The sequence below is a fragment of the Etheostoma spectabile genome, chromosome 1, assembly GCF_008692095.1.
Source record: "Etheostoma spectabile isolate EspeVRDwgs_2016 chromosome 1, UIUC_Espe_1.0, whole genome shotgun sequence".
NCBI lineage: Eukaryota > Metazoa > Chordata > Actinopteri > Perciformes > Percidae > Etheostoma > Etheostoma spectabile.
This window is the reverse complement of record NC_045733.1, coordinates 14126842-14148040: the sequence shown is the minus strand read 5'-3', so window position 1 is coordinate 14148040 and position 21199 is coordinate 14126842. Positions and strand designations below refer to the sequence as shown.

General features: G+C 36.5%; 1 protein-coding gene across 6 annotated transcripts in view; it reads left to right on the top strand.

Moving 5' to 3' along the window:
* The window catches only part of LOC116700867 (protein diaphanous homolog 3), a 178170-nt gene that overhangs the window by 18677 nt on the left and 138294 nt on the right, over nt 1–21199 (top strand). For all 6 annotated transcript variants that reach the window (XM_032534721.1, XM_032534507.1, XM_032534583.1 and 3 more), the window contains 9 exons: nt 8015–8089; nt 9390–9459; nt 11543–11679; nt 12691–12796; nt 15358–15468; nt 15975–16093; nt 16327–16443; nt 20473–20591; nt 20686–20750. In XM_032534721.1, coding sequence (XP_032390612.1) covers nt 8015–8089; nt 9390–9459; nt 11543–11679; nt 12691–12796; nt 15358–15468; nt 15975–16093; nt 16327–16443; nt 20473–20591; nt 20686–20750 — 919 coding nt within the window. The remainder of the gene's footprint in view (nt 1–8014; nt 8090–9389; nt 9460–11542; nt 11680–12690; nt 12797–15357; nt 15469–15974; nt 16094–16326; nt 16444–20472; nt 20592–20685; nt 20751–21199) is intronic.

Here is a 21199-nt window from a genome sequence, read left to right as displayed (position 1 = left end):
ACTGCTGCTCTCTCCCACCTACTTACACAGTAGCGCATGAGTGATGGCACATGGATGTAGGAGTTAAAGAACAGACCACAAAGTTTTCTAGAACCTCTCGAGCACCACAGCTCTATCAAGACAGAAAATAGAAAATTCTTGTTAAGAGCTATTAATCATGATCAATCTACTTTTTGTAAGCCTTGCTTTGTTTAGGATTAGAATCAATGGCATTAGTAAAAATGTGCAAACACTGCCAAGGGCAGATTTGCTTCATAACTTGAATTAGGCAAACATACTCAAGGCAATATGTTCGTCAGTTAACTTTTGTGATGAGACATTTGTTTGATTAAAATATTAGTGACAATATTAACTTGAATAATATATGTGACTAAAATGGAATATAAAAACAAAGACTCAATAGATTGCATAGGTCAATTAAAAAGATTGTGGAAACAGATCAAGTGATATAAAAGATGACAATTGGTGTTTTTTACATGTTCATCCATACCTCTTGGTTATTGCCATATTTCTCTCTATTTCACTTTGTGCCTGTATCCACTGCCCTATAGAACTTGCAGTGTCTACAAATGGTTTTGCGGGCTTGGTTAATGAGAGGATTGCCAATAAAATGTATAATGGCAACAACAGGGTTTGATGGTAAAGAAAACAAAAACTGCTAATATTTGTACTGGACAGTGTGATCTGCCTGCGTCATCGTGGTGAACCTGTTTTAGGAAGAGAGCGTGAGTAGTGGAGAGGAATTGTGATTTTTCCATTGATTGTTGCAATATCTATTTTTAGAATTCCAAGACCAAGAGCATGTAAACATGTCTATTTTCTAGGAATTGTTATTACATGTACATGCACGAAAAGAAGGATGGCTAGATGGTTGGATGATTAGCTGGCTACATGAGCTCCCATAAAACCGTAAATTAAATAACAACAGTCTGTCTGCTGTTAATGGGACCCTCACCTGTGTGATTCTTGAGGAAAACGTGGCCTTTAGGCACAGCCTTTTCCTTAAGTCACCACTGATAAAATGGACAGGCAGGCTCCTGTATAATGACATAGTCTGACTCGACTATAAATCTGTCTTGGCTAGCAACAGTGGGCCGACAGCGGTAGCCCCTCCAGTCCTGAGTTGTGGGATTGATTTGGCAGTAAAACGTATTTTGTCTGCCGCTGTTTTTGGATGCTGATCACTGTCACTTTCTTGGCACTTTAGTACCCAAAAATTCTCACTCACTGCTTCTATCCCATATAAACTGTTTGCATTCTTCTAGTATTGGCTAACAAACTTATGTGCTCCCTCATTGGGTTCTTTAGCAGGGAGACTTAAAGGTAATTTGTTACTTCCTGCAGCTCCAGAGTGTCGCCCTGTGACTCTTGCCTCTGACCCCTGTATACCTCACCCACCTCAGATATTCTATGTCTCTCCCTTTTTGGGATGAGAGGACACCGTAATATCCCACAGGACCAGCAAGGCTACATGATGTAATTGTATTAAATGGATTTGATAAATGGATCTGACAAACAAGTGGAAATGGGTTTTTGATTTTATATTAAAACTGACCTTCAAGTTTAAGGCCCCCTATATATTTATTTTTTCAGTTTTGCTTTAACATAAGGTAGCGTTTAGCATTCCTCTTCCTTACACCAATGTTTTTAATAAACCTTGGATGCTTTTTCTGTCTCTCATACACCTGCCACCCATGTACTGCACACAGATTCACAGTTCCTTAAACCAATCAAACTTCAATCAAACTTGTTATAATGTCAGTTTTTAAATAAAGGAATTATGCATTCATTGGCCACTTTATGAGGACCACCTGCAATCTACTACCTAAATAATATACATGGTATCACTTGTCTGGCACGGTCCAATAAAACTATTATCTTTTGTAAAGGTAGAAATTATAGCTGAGATGTTTTATTGGATTGCATAGCATGCATTGCCTACCCAATAATAGTGCATTTATACACACATTGCATTTTTTTAGTGTATTAATTCCTTTTCATGTTGTGGTAGGTTATGTATTCTGTAATTTGAAAATTACGACTATACTTTGTGTATCATCAGTGACATATTTGCAGCCTTTGATCAGATTGTAGGGCGGAAGAGGTGTGTGACCTACAAAACTGATTATAATGTTGTGAGAAATATGCTTTTGGGTTGTCTAAGGAAGGCATACACTGTTGGTAAAATATGTCAATGGTATAATATTTAAAGGTACTGTAGTGTTTTTTTTTTTTTTTTTTAATCCGCCGCTCCCAGTTTTTCTGACCATTACTACCCGTTCCCACAGTGTGTGTGTTGGGTCCCACATCAAGACATTAGATTGATTGTCAATAGATTGACCATTGATTTTGTGTCTTCTCCCCTCCCACTAGGAAACTAGTTATTTTACTGTGTAGTATTAACAATATGCATACCTGTCAGTCAATAAGTAGAAAAATTACTTTCTAGTGTATAATTACATTCAAGTGCAATAATTAGTTATTCTAGTGCAATATAAAGGCAAAGTGACATTGTATTCATTTATTTATTTCACTTTTTTTTTTACAACATGTTGTTGGCTACGGTTTGTTTTGTTCAGGTTGTTTAAGTTCCTTTCATTTCCATGTCTTTTAACGCACTCTCTCACTAATTTAATTAAGTCCATGTTGATTGAATCCCTCAAGTCGCCGTAGGAGAAAGGGATGGGGCACAGTAACCCCGGAAAGAAGTGAGAGAGAGAGAGAGATAGGGAGTAGAGGAGTGTTAAAGCATTGTTGTTTAACTTGATGCTCCATGTGCATTGCTGATTTCCTTACGAGACCAAGCTAGGCAAAGCTAACAGTCGGTTACAGCACGGATCAGGAGCAGCGCTCCTAAATCCCGGGATCCGCTGTCTAGTTTTGGACCGCCCGCTCCTAGCCGCAGGCCCGTTAAAACCGCCGGCTCCCGCAATATTTGTGTTTGGTCCCGCAGGACCCACGGTATCTCAATCCCATTGCAGTCCTCTACTGTAGTGTGGACATGTAATTTTAAACAAAGGTGTATTATTATTATATTTATTTTATTATATTCTCGCAATTTGGCAAAGATTTAAAGCTACCTTGCAATTTTTGTGAAATAGAATTATAAAAAAAAAAAATGTATCCCATCTTTTAAACCATAAAAAAAAAACTAAAGCAGAATTCATTTTTATTTTGATACCTTACTTTTAAGATGTTTTAGAATTGTGTTTTTACAGGCGTTAATAGAGTGGCATCAACCAGTCCTCACTGAATAAAACAACTTGTATTATTATTTCAGATGTTCCACATTGCTGTGACTTCAGCCTCCTTCTTTTTCTGTCCCTGGAGAGCCCTCCTGTAGTCAGTTAACTTGCTCTACTTGGGACAACATTTCAAAATTAATTTTTTATTTCTGGCTCATAATCACTTTAGCGGAGTGCAACACTGCTGCACTGCCTGGGAACCTTGGAGGCATTCTCCTGAGACTGTTAGAAGTCAAGCTACCTTAGCTGTGAAGTTAGCCAGATAAGGCGCCTCATTTTTCTCCTTGATTTATGACTGTTTTTGTTTCCCAGGGTATGGGATGATAAATTTGTTTCCCTTTTTTTTCTTTTTTTTTCTTTTTAATGCTCTCTCCCTCGTTCTGTTTCTTGGTGTCTTTCTGAGATGATAGCCCTCAGTCAAATACGGCTGTGTTTTGTTTGGATTTGTTGATGGTGACATTACAGTATACCTTCGATCTCAGAGTGAGCATTATATAGTGTTTATTGCATTATGAAAATATCAAATACAAGCAGTTTATAGTATCCAATCACATCTTGAGAGACTGACCAAGAAAGTCATGTTGAAATGTTTTTTATGCAGTGTTCACACAAGACATGGAAGATTGTAAGTAGCCACATTTAAGTGTGTCAGTTGCAGATGGACAGCTGCTACTAGAATCATGTTTCTATACACTGTCTAATCAGTATGTTTGAAACATACTACCCTGGTTCCAGAACTCCAATTATTTTAGCAATTCAGTTTGGTCTGGTGTTGTGCTCATTGATGGTGGTTTCCTTGGTAGGCAAAACATCAGCCTAGCTTTCTGGATGAGGTCAACAGAGATCTAAGCCAATTTACAATCAAATAACATTCTTCTTTAATTGAGATGACGTTTACTGCTGCTAGCAACCACTAGCGCACTTCTGTGTCAAAAATGAAAATTACGTTTACAAGACACCGACATCCATTAATGCGGATTGGGTACTAGCTGATTTGCACCAATATGCTTCTATATTTGTAAAATATGGACACTACCAAAACTTTTGTTGCGGCTATGAAAGCATCATGTGTAGAACTGCTGTGACTTATGTAAACATTGAAGGGACTCTGGCCATTCTGCACTGATACTGTACATTACTGTTCTGTGTCCTAACTGTATGATGACTAATGACAATAACAATATTAAGCAGCCTTATTCATATGTCGTAACCGTTCAATTGATTTGTACAGTGTGAGCGTAAAAGAAGCAGGTTCTGGCCGTGCATAAAGACGCATTTAAGTGTAGTCTGAGTCAACACAATCTACAAGATCAATAGTTGTACAATGTCTGCCCAGCTGTACCTGCCTTATCCCAACACTTCCTGACCTTCAGCTACCTTCCATTACCTTCCACTTTTCACTCATGTGTTTTAAGACGGATGCAGACCCTGACAGTACAGGCTTGTTGGTTTCCTGTGCAATATTTCCCGCAATAGATCAACTGATTATTTTCCTTTGCTCTCTGCCTCAGCTACCAATGAGGAAAAACTAGCATGCAGTTGCCACTGAGTTATGCATTTCAGTGAAGCTCATGACAAGAACCCCTGCCTTGCCTGCTCTATAACCAGAATGGCCTGGGCCATGGCCCAGTGAGAAGTGCAAGCTACATAGAGTTCTTTTTCTCTAATATGAGAGCCTGATGACTTACCTGCCTTGACTGCAACCTTACCTTTCTTCATCAGAATGGCAGGGACAGTTTTTGTCAGCCTCTCTCAGCCAGGATCTCCGATAACTTGTATAAGGCTGTTAGAGTAAATCTCTAGACTTTTTGCTTTATTTCTCAGCAAAATTACGCATATTCAACAAACTACTGTACTTCCTGAGCTGTGAAGTCTAAAATGATTAGCTGATGTTCAATGGTGATGGTGATTAAAAAAAAAAATACAGATGATCACCACTAGGGCTGAACGATTTAGGGAAAAAATTCAAATTGCAATTTTTCTGTCAGATACTGCTATTACAAAAAGTTTATCTAGAAGTTTAATGTTGTCTGTGTAACAGATTAAACATGTCATGGAACATTATAACACGAGACACCATCCAAACTGCTTAATATCTTCATGCAATGAACATAGATATGAATTTCCAGTGATATGAAACATTATTCCTGCATTTATCTTATTAAAAAAACAGTAAATATACTAATAAAAAGAGGAATAAATAATGTTATACCGCACATTCAACTAACTATTCCACATTCAATCAATTTTAGCCTTCACGATTAGCTAATCACATTTGTTCAAATCATGATTTGATAATAATTATCGTTGCGCCCTAATCACTACTGCACACCTAAGACAGTTTAGACTCAAGACCTTTTGTAACATTTTTTCAAACGGTACATGGGCCTCTGTTTGAAATGTTTCGCCAGTTAGCTTTCCTTATCAAAAATTGGAAGCACCAACGTTTGCTAAGTAAGCTTACTTAAGCGTAAATTATCTGCCGCAGTGCCAGTCAGGGCGCTGCCTGGCTACAGTGTTCCATTGGTCTTTTTTAATTCAGAATTGACGGGTTGAATGCGCATTGGCGCATTCAACGTTGTTGTCATCGTTGTTGCAAACGTCTTGTATATGTAATGTCTGTATCGACCTTGGAGCTCCAGCATTTTATTTGTTAGTAACAAGGAAAAGTAACAGTTTTTTTTTTTATCTTGAATGTCATTCTGTTTTGATTGTATCCATAAAGTCTCAAAATTTGAATTGTTTTTTCATTAGGCAAAAGCATATTGCTTCTGTTTTGGTTTGCACCACTATCACATACGCTTTGGAACTGGGAAGACTGAAATATTGTTTTATGTAAAGGAAGGCCCTATTTTCTGCGTAGTTAAAACAGTTCTCACATAGTATGTGGAGCCAGAAAGATTTTAGTAGCCCAGGCCATTGTTCACCTACTACATCTACATCTAAGCCTGGGCTGTATATTGATTTAAATTTTTTTTTTTCTCAATATCAATATATTTTAACAAGATATGGGATCAGACAATCCCATTTATATCGATATAGTTTTATATTTTGTTATTTAACGCACTTCATCTGTAGAGCTGTGTTTGCTTCTCTCCTCTTACTCCCCGCACAAACCCACTCCCACACTCACTCCTGCAACAGCGCCGGTCCACACTGCTGACATTTGTCTACAGTTTAAATTGTTACACAGCTCTATATCTTGTTAAGCATGACAGGAAAACCTGTATTTGTACAAATATTTTTGCTGGTAACTTTCTGTTGTGGCAGCCGCCACGGTGAAAAACTTCCTTCAGTTCAATGAGTAGTAGCGTGTAAGATGGCGCCAGATAGACCCGGGCGAGAGATGTGACCCATGCCTACGTTATCATAGTTGTGGACAACGCAGCATAAATGCAGAGTACGGACGATACAGACATTACATACATAAGACAGTTGGAACGACAATGACCTGCCAATGCGCATTCAACCCGCGCTGGACCCGTTCATAACGAGTCAGCCATCACTCTGTCGCTAGAGAATCCACTCTGCAGTGTAGTTCAGACACTTCACTGAGTATGTTTACATGCACACCAATATTCTACTATTATTCCAAAAACAACAATTTTCTGAATTTGATACAGGTCATATAAACAGAATATTCCAGTTGGATATTCTGAAAAAGGCCTTTTTTCTGAATTTAGCATTTTCTGATTAAAAAGGTGGGATATTCAGGTATTATTTGGGTTTAAGAGGCATTGCTTGGACATTTATACAGCGCATTTGGAATATACGTCTCAATCTGGGTTTTCACCGCAGGCTAATGGTCATCTCTGTTCGTTACTGTTGAAACTTTCTCAGATATAGACCTTTTTTTATTTAATACAGGCTATTTATTTTAGATAGTTTTTTTGCAGCTATATATTTTCAAACAGGAAAGAAGACCCTGTCTTTGAATTTTATGTTGATAACATTCTGTTTTAATTAAAGTGCTTGTTGTGACATCTTGCATGTGGCTTTGGTTTGGAACTGAGCATTTAGCCCACTTTGTAATTCAGCACAGGTATTTCTGTCGGAACATTATACTGCTTGCCTAAGAAATATATTTTGTTGACTAAAAAAAACAGAAGGACTCTTTTGTTCAACTTTTTGGGGGTAATTATTTTACATCAGAGATGCAGAGTTTTAGTGTGTAGAATTTTATTCTGCAACACAAATCAGAGCTTGATCGATGCTTATATACTTTATCGGGCACCATTAGAATATTGCTGTTATATTGATATTTGCCTACATGTTGGCCTAAAAGTGCACGTAGTTCTCTCCATTCAACAGCGATAAATGGCAAGTTTATTTTTCATTTTTTATTTTTCTATTGTCTCCCTGAATACCTTTTGGCACAATTATTTAAATAATAATTCAGGGTATGATTTCTTAAATAGATTTCTTTTCCTTATGTGTTTATTAAAAAATAATAATTGTAAATCCTAAAATGTATTAATATGGTTATCTTCAAATTCAGTATTGTCTCTGACTATACACTTTGATATAAAAGATAACTGTGTCTGAATGTGCTTTCTGTTATTTCCTTCCATCTATAATTTTTTAGTGCAGTTTTTCTTATGATACATTCTTTGCTTACTACTTCTGCCTGTATACTCAGCACAAAATACTGAATACCACCTGTGTTTTTCTTTCTTAAAGCTTTCCACAGTGGCTGATGAGTATGAAAGTGGTGTTGTCAGGTGTCAGTCTAACACTGTTGGGATATTGATTTGATGTTTTTGTTTCAGTTGGGTGCAGAGCTTCGGACATGAGGGTCTTGGACTGCTGCTGGACATTTTGGAAAGGTTGCTGTTCAAGAAACAGTAGGTCTATGCATTTACTCTTACCTGTTTCACTTCTATATGGATTTAATCAGAGTCCTTTATCTGGATATATGACAATGCACACAAATTTTCACCCTGAAAACAATTTGTAGTCTTCATGCTGTACATTACAGACCAACTGCTAGGGCTGCACAATTAATCCCACGATCACATTTGCGTGATTGAGCAATATTTTAAATGCGTCATTCTGTTCATAGAATGCTCCGTTTTTTTTTTTTTTTTGCAAAGCCAATCTAGCGCTCCGTAAACCACTGTCTGATCATGTGCCAGTCAGAGTTGTTCCCTCCAGCGCGCTGCTTAGTTTCTAGATGTAGACAATCACGGAGGACAGAGTAAGCCCCGCCCCCATTCACTAACATACAGGTCCCCGGCAACATGGGGAGACAAAGCGGCGACAACGCTGGTCTCCACTTCTGACATTTGTCCACAGTTTTAATTGTTATTAACACAACTGTATATTGATAAGCATGAGAGGTAAACCTGTATTTGTACCAGTGTTTCCGCTGGTAACTCTGCTATTGCGGAGGCCACGGCGAAAAACAAAGAAGACGTTATTGAATGCAACTAACTTAAGTTTGTTGAGTAATATTACTCTCACGCGCTATTTAGTGTGTGAGATGGAGCCTGCTGGACCTGGGCGAGAGATTTGACCCAAGGCCAGAAACTCATGCTTTTTAAAAATGCAACGCAGTGACGATACAGACATTTCAAACACACACCCCCCATCTCTTTTAATCAGTCTGTTACTGTTGTTGAAAACAAGTGAAGAAGCTTTCCCAGAGATATTTTTTACATCCTAGGCTATGTGTTTCAGATAATTTTCATGTAAACCTGTATTGCAGCTGTATATTTTCAATCTGGGAAGGAAACCCTGTTTTTGCATTTAATTGTAATCCCACTCTGTTTTAATAAAAGAGCTTGTGAACAGTGGCTTTGAGTTTAAACTGAACATTTAGCCAACTTTGTGGGAAAAAAAATGAATAAAATGGAGGTATTTATCGTGTATCACCATTCAACTGAAAAATACAGATATGATTTTTAGTCCTTGACTAGTAGAAGATCTCTAGCACAATATGGATGTGAAAGAAGTTATAAATAGTCTATAGGCTATTTATAACTGCTTTATGTGACAATAAAATTTGTTATGGTTAAAATCAACAGATAATTATGATAATAAATCGTGATCTCAATATTGATAAAAATAATTGTGATTATCACTTTGGCCATAATCCTGCAGCCCTACCAACTGCTCCTCATCACTCTCCCTCTCTGTCCCTAGGCAAGATAAGCTTGACAAAAAGAATCAACATAAAGTTGTCCAGTGTCTCAAAGCCTTCATGAACAATAAGGTAATGACGATAGAGTTGTATGTGTTGTTCTGGTTTTATAACAAGTTCCCTGTTGACATTGTATCAGTTTTTTTTTAAACACCAAAGTAATGATGTAATCCTGTCATGAATGATCAGTCTTAGCAAGTATTTGTTTTAAAGAAAACCACTAGAAGGAGAAATGTTCTTCAGCTAATATAATTTTTTGTTTTACGGTTATCATATACATTTTTCAATGAAAATCTGTGACAGCAAGACTGCACTATACTAATCTGATTCACGGTTTATAGTCTTGGGAAGTGTTTGTGTCTGTGGTCTTAATGTCCCACATAAGCTCCACTTGGTAATGTTTGCAAATTGATGTACCTTGATTAATTAATTGAAGGGGCAAGTTGTGTTTGCATTATCACCAGCAGTCCCCAAAGTCAGAGTGTTAACTATTCCTACATTAATGTTGTTAATGAATGGAATACATTTTCGGATTATCTTAGTTTTGTCCTTTTACTTGATACGAAACGGGGAAAAAGATCTATCTAAAATGACTTCTTGTAGTTTGAGTTGAATCTGATATCCAAGGGTAATTTTAATCCCATCCACATCAACATCTGGTGTTTTCACACAATTACCAAAATAGGCGCCTGGGATTTCAATTACAAAGAGTTTATGACCAGTGGAGGAGAAGATCCGCATCAATATGGAGCCAATTCAGGGGAGTCTTGCTAATGTCCTGATGCAATCGGGATGGCACTGAGTGACACATATTTGCACATATCTAGGCTTTCTGGCCTGTAAAGTATATAATGACAATATGATGATATTTTGTGATAAAATAATTTCACTTAAGTTCAGTAGACAATATTATTGAATTATTGCACAGGCTTAAGCACTTGTGCATAGAAATATATTCTTTTTAAGTAGCATTATTTCAGCTTTTCCTCCTTGTATAATGTTATACTACAGTAACTATAAAAAAAAAAAAAAATAAATAAAAAAAATGGAGTGGTCACATGGAGCTAAAACCCAACGGAGATGGATACACAGGCGCTCTGGCACAAAGTGTGCTGTAAGGTCTCATGTAATCCTGCGTCTCAACAGGCGCCAGATGCCGGCATTTACCCGTAGGCCTCTCTGTCAGCCCAGACCTTTCCCTGGCTAGAGAGGCATCTTGGGACAGGATGTGCCCACAATGCCAAGAAGACAGGTGTTCTCTGCCAGCTGTCAGTGTAGACTTTTATTTTCTTCTGCCTTTCTGCATCAAGTCACACAGTTGCATATTTTCTTTTGTCTGTCACTAATGCCATAATAAGGTCATAATAAAAGGTTCCACGCTGTGAAACTGCCCTTTGAACAGCTTAACACTTCCAAGAAAACTGATTTCCCTAATATAGATTAGATGGACTGTAACTGCATAGTTATTATAAATGTGTATATAGTAGCTCTCAGCTTTTACTTCTTTCCTTTTCATTACTTTGTTAGTACCCACTGACTTTTAATTATTTACTCTGTTTATCTACTATATACTGTACTGTTTATGTGAACACTGGTATTGAGGATCTCCTAGGGTTTATAAAGTAAAGTATAGCATGAATTAAAGCAAAATATAGGGAACTATACTATGATGGATGTAACGGAAAAATGACAGAAAAAAATCAAAATTGCAAATATATATAATAAATATAATAAATATATAATATATAATATAATATATATATATATATATATATATATATATATATATATATATAAAACTTGTCCTGAACATTTTATTTCTAACACAGTCATACAATTTTTTCTGTAATGATGGTGTTCTCTGAAGATTGTTTTTTGTCTTTGCTTTAGTATACTGTAACAAACAGAAAAAACTCACATAGCAGAATTATTCTATATCATTTTAATAATTCGATGACCACCGTTAACCTTAAGTCTAAATTTGGTCATACATTTGAGACTTTAAACTTAATTTGGAGTGAAGGTAAAGATACTGAATTTGAATTGCTTTTGTGTTAATGTAATACGATTTGTGTTACTATTTCAAAGACCATTGTATTTTTGTTGTTGCAAATGGCAGCATACCCGGGTAATCATGTCTTTGTGTTTACTGCAGTATGGGTTGGATCGTATCCTGGGAGAGGAGAAAAGTCTTGCATTACTGGCAAGAGCCATTGATCCTACCCAGTCTGCAATGATGACTGACGTGGTAAAGCTGCTGTCAGCCATCTGCATCGTGGGCGAAGAGAACACGTATGTTCTGGCTTCATTCGTCATGCTGTCAAGATGGATGGATGGATAGATGGATGGATGGATGGATGGATGGATGGATGGATAGATAGATAGATAACTTTATTGTTATTACACATGTACAAGGCAACGAAATACCGTTTGGAGCATGCCTCCGGGCCGCTGCTAACACAATCGCCGCCACACGCACTCCTTGAAAATGATATATGCAGGATAAGAGGGGAGAGGAGGAAAAACACGTCTGCTCTCGCCAGAGTCAGGAAGAAGAAGCCAGGATGGCTTAGCCATAGCCATGTCTTTACTGCTTTTCTGATGTTGAATTACTCTGTTCGGGCTTACAACTACCCTTTTATTAATATCTTTTAATTATTAATTCAAAACAAAGGCTTACATTATAAAAAGGAAAGCATTAAACAGCCAACAATTTGCAAAAGGCTGAACTGCCATAATGTCGCAGAGTTAAATATTTGGAGTAAGACAAGCTTGTGATTTTGTGAGTGCCAGTGTTACACTCAAAAGTATCACAGTACTGGTACCACTATACTGTATATTGACAAGGTATCTCAAGAATTGTGTCTGGTGTAAATGAGGTGTTTGCCTTTTTTTTGGAAAATAGGCAGAAAATATTTTCCAGGAGAACTAGTTTGTGAGATTTAAAGTGACTGCAGTGCCATATTAGATATTACAAAAGGCATTTTAAGAGAAATTCAAAAAAGTTACACAATATTCATTTGTATGTATAAGATTCACAGTAATGATATATCCAGTTGAACAGAAGTTGATATAGTTGTTGAAATTAAGCAATTATGGAATTCATTACAGTTTATCAATTTTAAATTGTCATCACAATCCTATTCAAGTCTTAATGTGTTATAGTGCAATGATAAAGGTCCCTTAGAAAGCCCATTCACTTGGATACAATCGAATAAAAGAGTGCTCATGCTCAAAATCTCTTTAAATGAATTCATGTCTTCATTTTCTGCCAATTGCTCCCTCATGCATGTTCTCATTTAGTCTGGAAAAGGTCCTGGAAGCCATCACCATAGCAGGGGAATGGCGAGCCATCGAGAGGTTCAGTCCCATTGTGCAGGGACTACGAGATCGCTCGGTTCAATTACAAGTAAGTGCAAAGTACATGTTTTGTACAGCCATTGACACCTTTACTATTTCCCTCATATTTCACTGAAATAAAATTTGGAATGTCCGTAGGAGGTTAACTATTTTACACCAATAAATGTATAGTTTCTTGTAAAATCTGGGTATAAAGTGTTGCAAATCACAGATCTGGTGACAATGGCAACATTAAAGCAACTACAGTATATATTGCTTGTATTTATTACCTTTTTGTATTTTGGTATTATTCAGTGCCTAGTGTTTAACTATTATTGGATCACATTGGTTTATGCATTGATTAAGAACTTCAATGTCCTAGTTAGGGTTAAGTTAAGGGTCAAACAAGTAACAATAACATAACAAGGCAGTCCAGAACCTATTCATTTGATATTACAATTTGCAGTAATGAACACAATCATTGTGTAATGGTGGTTGCTCAATTACTGTAAGATAAAAATCTTTCATGATTTGCAGTTGCAATTTGTAATAACATTGACTGATATTGCTAGCAAAACCAGGCATTATTTCATTGTGCAATAAAAAACAAAACCATAACCGTTGCAAGAAAGAATTTAAAAAAGAAAACAATGACGAGAACACAATAAAAAATAAAACAAGAAAACCGCAGATTTCTCTAATCTATACTTAAAGAAGCTCTCAATTTCTCATGTTTAAAAGGTAATATATTGTAAACTCATAATCCCTCCCCTCCCTAATCCACTTTATGGTTTGAGAAATGTTTACCTGTCTATGCATATTGCCCATTTTATCATCTTATGCACTACTTTTACATGTAATCTCTGTCTTTGTGGACATAATCTTTCAGATGTATCATTTCCCTGCTGATACATCCACTTGAGATATTGCATATTGGCTGCTTTAAACAGGGACAGCATCGGTTTGTGTCACAAAAATGTAATTCATGATTACAGTATGTTGTCTGTACTTTTAATTGGTAGCTAAGGGATGTGAAGAGACAGATCATTCATCCAACACACACACACACACACACACACACACACACACACACACACACACACACACACACACACACACACACACACACACACACACACACACACACACACACACACACACACACACACACACACACACACACACACACACACAGAGCATTAAACTCTGGAATGCATTAGAATTTGCTCCTTTGGTTGTTGCGTATACTTATGCAATGACCAATGTTAAAGTTAATTAAAAGATGATATCTCTTTTGCCCCCTGTAGAGTTATCCGTAACATTTGTGTTCAGTTTGCTGTAACTACCTTTGTCAGGTGCAAAACTGTAGGGACACTCTAAGAGGGTGGAAGCAATAGTAGAGGGAAATAGTGAGGGAGGGAATTGATGCTTTATTATTATTTCCCACTTTCCTAACACAGGAGAGCGGTTTCCTTTTTAACCCCATGCATTATTAAAGCACAGAAACTGTTATCCTAACCATGGCACTGTGGCCGAAGGCTTTCTGTTCTACTTGACTACATCTATACACCGTGTCCCCTGGCAGGCTTTGGCTTAGTGAGAGTTTGCATTTAGACAATAAGTGTAAATAGACAAATAACATCACTGGAATCAAATATGTCCACATTTCAATGTCTTCACATGTTTGTGACTGACCTATGCATTATTCTTAATACAAAGCTTAGGCTAATGTAGATGGTTAATAAATAGTAAATTATTAAAGGAGCTGATGAGCTGTGATCAAATTACAAATTATGTAAAGCATTGCAGGGATTTTTCTTAATCCCCCTTTGTCTCTTGTTATTGATTGTCTCCAGCTAGTTTCAGCTCTCTGCTTTAAGATTTGACTTAAAAGGAATTTGTGTGTACTTAAACCAAAGGATATGTGGATGGTAGGAAATCATTAAAATAATTGTTACAATCTTTAAATATGACCATTGCACCCCACTCACATGTCAAGTAATCTGTATTACAATGTTAAAATATTACTTTGAAGACAGGTAATAACTAAGCTTGAGTGCCGTGACAAAAGTGCCATCAAATTGACAATGAACTTGGAAACATCTATCCTTCCTTGACTTGAGCATTGCCATAGCCTTTTTTTTTTTTTTTTAATATACACATGAGTGGATTGCTTTACTGATCAATAATTCATTTTTCTGTCTGTGTTTGCCTGGCTAGTTGGAAAGTCACAGGATGCAGCGGTCCCTGTGCAGTAAACCAAACTCATAAGGGAGGGGTGGAAAAACAACTTCCAAAAGAGCAAGTTTGCCCTAAAATTGACTGTTGGTTAGTTTTGTGCACAGGTCTGCAGTTGTTGCATTAATATTAAAATCAGCCCCTCTAGTTGGTGACTGGAAAAAAATAGACATGCATTAGTTATGGTCCTCTGCTTCCAAGGGACATAACTCATGCCGGCAAGCTTTTCATCAACTTCATCAACTTCTGGAAGAAGTCAATCCTCTCTCTCTCTCTCTCTCTCTCTCTCTCTCTCTCTCTCTCTCTCTCTTCTCTTCTCTCTCTCCTCTCTCTCTCTCCTCTCTCTCTCTCTCTCTCTCTCATCTCCCCCCCCGTGCACCCTTCATGTTGCAGGTGGCATGCATGCAGCTCATCAATGCACTAGTAACATCCCCTGATGAACTGGACTTCAGGCTGCACATCAGAAATGAATTCATGCGCTGTGGCCTGAAAGAGATATTGCCGGTAAGCAGCACACACACACTAAACTCTCTCACACACACACTACACACACTCAAAACTCACACTCACCTTGTATTAATATTTAAATGAGTTGTCCACTTCAGTGAAATATTGTAGATTTGCCCCACCAAATAATTTATGAAACACAGAGGAGGGTTTGCACATCCTCCATCTGTGTTAGGACCCAGAAACCAATAACGTTTCTAGTGCCTTGGCTAATAATCTTCCTACTGGCTTTCATACCATCTACCTAACATGTTTATCTGTTGTAAACATTGCTGCTGTAACTGCAGAGAAGCAAATGAATTAAAATGAGAAGCTTGTCCCAACACCTGTTGTTATCATGATCATTAATAGCATTTAGAATGAGCTTCTTGTCTTTACTTGAGCTTGATACTTCCTTTTTGGTGTTGATGTCAAGCCCTTCCCTCAGATTTATTTAGCTTTAATCTTTATCTCTTTTAATCTGTTTTGCCTTTTCATCTTTTTCTACCTTAATCCATCTGTAGCATTTGACAACCATCAGGAATGAGGCCCTTGACATTCAGCTAAAGGTATTTGAGGAGCACAAAGACGAGGACATGATGGAGTTCTCTCACAGGTTGGAAGACATCAAAAGTGAACTGGAATATCCTTCAATATTCAAAATTGACGCGTTTAACAATAAGTTCTAGTTCAGTGTCTGTTTCTTGTAAGTATGCCTAACATTTAGTTAATTTGAAATGTACAAAGCATCCAGCTAAGGTCAGTTAATCCTAAAATTGTACAATTCTTTAATTTTTTCTGTCTTTCAGTAGTTTCTACTTTTTTATGTTTAAATGCAGTGTTATGGTTTACGTACAAGTCCTTGACTCTCTGCACTGATGTGGGGGACGTGTTCAGTATTGTACAGAGCATGGTGAAGGACAGCAGTGCAGAGCCCTATTTCCTGTCTATACTGCAGCACCTGATGCTTATACGCAACGACTACTTGGTCAGGTAAAAATCCGCAGCACACTCACAGAACATTAATTATCGAAAGTGTGATGGAGAATGCAGTGTTTTACAACTCAATTTCTTTCTTCATTTACTCTCAGCGTCTCCCTGTATGTCTGTGACTTAGACTTTCTGTGATTTTTATTTGTTTTTGTATCATCTCTATTCATTATCTCTATTATTTTCTTCATAGCCCAGAGCTTGTTGCCTTTGATCAAACGTGTCAGAAGTGTACAGTAATATAACATGTGGTCCTTGTGTTAATGACTGAGTGACATATTGCATTTTAATCTCTCATCTTAGCCAAATGCACACACAAGTGAAGGTCTAAGTGGCTTTTGAACGCTCGTAATAATGTACACTTATTAAGAGCTTGTGTTTTGTGAAGGTCTCACTCCTTCTGCCTTAAACCTCCTCAATGACATTGGCTAACAAAGAGAATGCTGTAACTTTGATCTCCAGTCCATCTACTGCTACCATGGCTCCAGAGTATTTCTCGTCTCCTATTAACGGTACTTTTCAAAAGCGTATTTTATGTTGGTTCGCTCACAGCTGGGTGTGAGTTAAACCTTGGCTTGATCAAAAGATGGAGCTCTAATCTGAAGAATTTGAAATGCATCACCACCAGTTTTTCTCCCACCCAAAATCAACACCTAAAGTGACTGGCACTCTGCACTTGCTCTCCATGATAAGCTTTCTTCATCTGAAACTATTATGAAATGTTAACATTGGTGTTATTACTGCTAACATTGCGGCATCTATTTTCAAATGTTCAGGCCTCCCTAACTATGGCATGTCTAGACTACACAATGTTTTTTTTAATCTTCTGGCAGATAACCAGCTGAATCACATAAATTACAGTTATACTTTATTTAATGAAGGCTTTTTTGGGCAATAATTCAATATTGTAATTAATCACTAGAATCTATTGTTAAAACAATTAGTCAATTGACCATTCGCTAAACCCCCTCCACTGAAAATTGAAAAGTAACACCAGTAACACCTTAGCAGCGGTAACTAGCACTCTCAATTTTGAAATGAATAAATTATGAATAAATTAAGCATTGTGTTTTTCTGCTCTAATGAAGCACTTTGAGGTTTGTCTTAAATGTAAAGGTCATTACAAATGAAATGTAGTATTATTAGTATTATTAGTATTATTATTAATGTAAGCTGCTAACCTAAGCTTGTTATCTGACGGATTTCAGCAGAACACGGCTGCTCCAAGCCGCACTGGCGCTACACAATCAAGACACACACCGTTTATCTAAACACACTGCCGTGACACAGAGCTTGATTGAATTTAGAAAAAATATCTTTAACCAAGAAGCGTTACAGACGTCAAACTAATTTGTTAGACCTCATCCTAACAGCTTTTTCTCCTGAAAGCGTAAATCCGAGCTCTGTTGTGCTTGTCCAAAGGTGTAAGTTAAACAGCTAAACAGGGTTATGTTATAATGAAATAAAAGTGATCTGTGCGTGTGTGTGTGCGTGTGCGTGTGCGTGTGCGTGTGTGTGTGTGTGGATATATGTATATATATATGTATGTATGTATGTGTATGTATGTATGTATGTGTGTGTATATATATATATATGTATCACACACCCTGTATGTGTATGTGTGTGTATATATATAATGTGTATATGTATACTATAACAGTGTATGGTATATATATATATAACTATATGTATATACTGATATATATATATATGTATTATATAGTTATAATATATTATATGTATATAGTGTATAATAATATATATGTGTATATATAAATTGTAATTTATATGTGTATATATATGTGTATTTATATATGTGTATGTATATATATGTATATATATATGTATGTAATATGGTAGCTGTATATATGTAATATATATGTATATGTTATATGTGTATATATATATTAATATATGTATGTGTCTATGTGTATATTATATGTAATCTATGTATGTATAGTGTATATAATGTATGTGTGTTATATATGTCTAATGTATGTATATGTCTATATATATGTATATATGTCATGTATATGTATGTATATGTATATATGTATGTATATATGTATTTATGTTATATCTATGTATGGATAGTGTATATATATGTAGTATATGTATATATGTGTAATATGTATGTATATGTATGTAGTATGTTATATGTATGTATATGTATGTATATGTATATATATGTGTGTATATGTATATTATATATATGTGTATATATATATATGTTGTATATATATATATTATGTTATATTATTGTATGTAATTATGTATGTATGTGTATATATATGTGTATATATGTATGTATAATAGATGTGATTATTATATATTGTATGTATATATATATTAATGTATATAATATATGGTATATATAGTGTGTGTGTATGTATACTATATGTGTATGGTGTGATCATATACATATATATATATTATATGTGTGTGTGTGTATATATGTATGTATGTATATATATATATGTGTGTGTGTGTGTGTGTGTGTATATATATATGTATGTGTATATGTATATATATATATATTTTTGTATATGTGTGTATTAGTTTTTATAACAAATGTAATGAAAATGCATAGTTTAATGGCATGGGTGATTGTATATTCCCACTGATTCTCATACAATATGGTGTAGGTCTTTAGATTCTTATAGTTGGATTTAAGTTAATTTTTTATTTTTTATTTTATATATAAAACTCAACACCTCAGGCAGTTTCATACCCTTTATGTGACTCATTTTCACCTTTGGCACATACAACATCATAGCTTAATGTCATCCTTTTAATGCACCTCACATCTCTCCTGACTGACAGGTGTAGGCATCTTTATTTATTTGTATCCTTAATGCCAAGAACACCAGCAGCTTGACAGACAACATGCCTGATTCCATTTGATTGCAAATGATTTCATTGTTCAGCTCACCTTCCAAATCATATACATGGTATACTATAAGATCCAGTGAAAGAGGTGGAAGGCAATGTCCCTGATTTATGTGGTTTGTAAGCCTCAAAGTTTTAGTTATTGATTTGGTGTAGAGAGATTTGGACTCTCAGCGGAACTGTGTTAAGATAATGAGTAGATTAAACAGACACTTTCCCTTTAACTTGGAATAGCGCTGTGGCTCCCAGCCTTGCTTGCCATCTGTTGTTGCATTATGATATCTTCTGTCTCTTATTGTGACATGCCATAGGTTATTCTGTGATCAATGCATTTAACAGAGCCATTTGAAGACATTAAAGGCAATTACTTAGCACCTGGTAATAGGTTGGTGTGTATTACTCAGTACCATCAAAACAGTTCTTATAGTAAGGTGTAAGTTGTGTATAAATTAGAGTTTTTAAGTTGTAGTAGTTCCAAAGAAACCAAAAGCCCCTAACTTGTCTAACATCATGCTTGCCCTATAACAATTCCAAGAATTAAGACAGTTAGCCTTTTTATTCATCCACGTTTACATCCTGAAAAAAAACATACTGTATATCTGTTCACTTGCAACACCATCTCTGTCCCTTGTCTGTCCTGAATTTAGCCCCACCATTCCTGTTTTCTTAAATGTTTCTCTTTTGCTGCTGTCTATTTCCCTTCCCTTTTATTGTTTTGTCCACCCATTTCCTTCTAAAGGGCTGGGATATTAATGGGAGATGGGATTTAGTTTTGGAGACAGATGTGTACGAATTATGGATAGACCTTATTCTCATGTCAACAGCGTTCATGATGTTGTTTGAGCATGTAAATGTGATGCTCTGTCATCTGGTTTAAAATGCACTTGTTGTGTTAACATCTTACTTCAATTTGACTCACTAATACATCATTATGGTAAGTAGCCTTGACTTGGAACCTCCTGTAATATTTAGAATATCTATTATGCAATGACTCTGATTGGTTGTTGGAAGTTGTTGGTATATGCCACATTATACACTAACCTTGCTTTTCATGCAGACAGTATGAAATTAAATCAAACAAAAGGTATGTTTTTTTCCACTTTTTCTCTTGAACTATGTTGTCTCACTTATTCTAATTTTCAGGCCCCAGTACTTTAAGATCATTGAGGAGTGTGTGTCTCAAATTGTGCTCCACCGTAGTGGCACTGACCCAGACTTCAGTTACCGCAAGCGCCTAGATGTGGACATCAGCCACCTTTTGGGCAAGTCATAACTTCTGGCACTTGATTTGCATTATAGATATTTCAAGAAGACATACATTGTTTTCATTTTTTTCATCTATTTTTTTGTTTTCAGAGGTGTGTGTCGATAAAGCTCGAATTGATGAGTATGAACAAAGAGCTTCAGAACTGGCAGAGAAGGCAAGTGTTGAGAAAAAACTATATCCACTACACTACCTGGCCAAAACAAAGCCTACTAACACATCCAGCCATTTATTTTGATTGGTTCTATATAGTCTGTTACATAACAAAACATTAAAGGTCCCATGGCATGAAAATGTCACTTTATGAGTTCCCCCAGCCTGTCTATGGTTCCCCAGCGGCTAGAAATTGCGATAGGTGTAAACCAAGTCCTGGGGATCCGGCTCTGCCTTTGAGAAAATGAAAGCTCAGATGGGAAATCTGGAGTCTTGGGGTCTTAAGGGGCAAGGTTACCTCCCCTTTGTCGGCTTTGCCCGCCCACAGAATTTGGTCCACCCGTGACCGAGAGACATCCTGGCTTTCAAACGAGCAAAGTGGCAGCTGGTCAAGGCCACAACCCCGGCCTCCACCTTGCCCTCCTCCTCAAAAGCTACAGACTCAGAAATGGC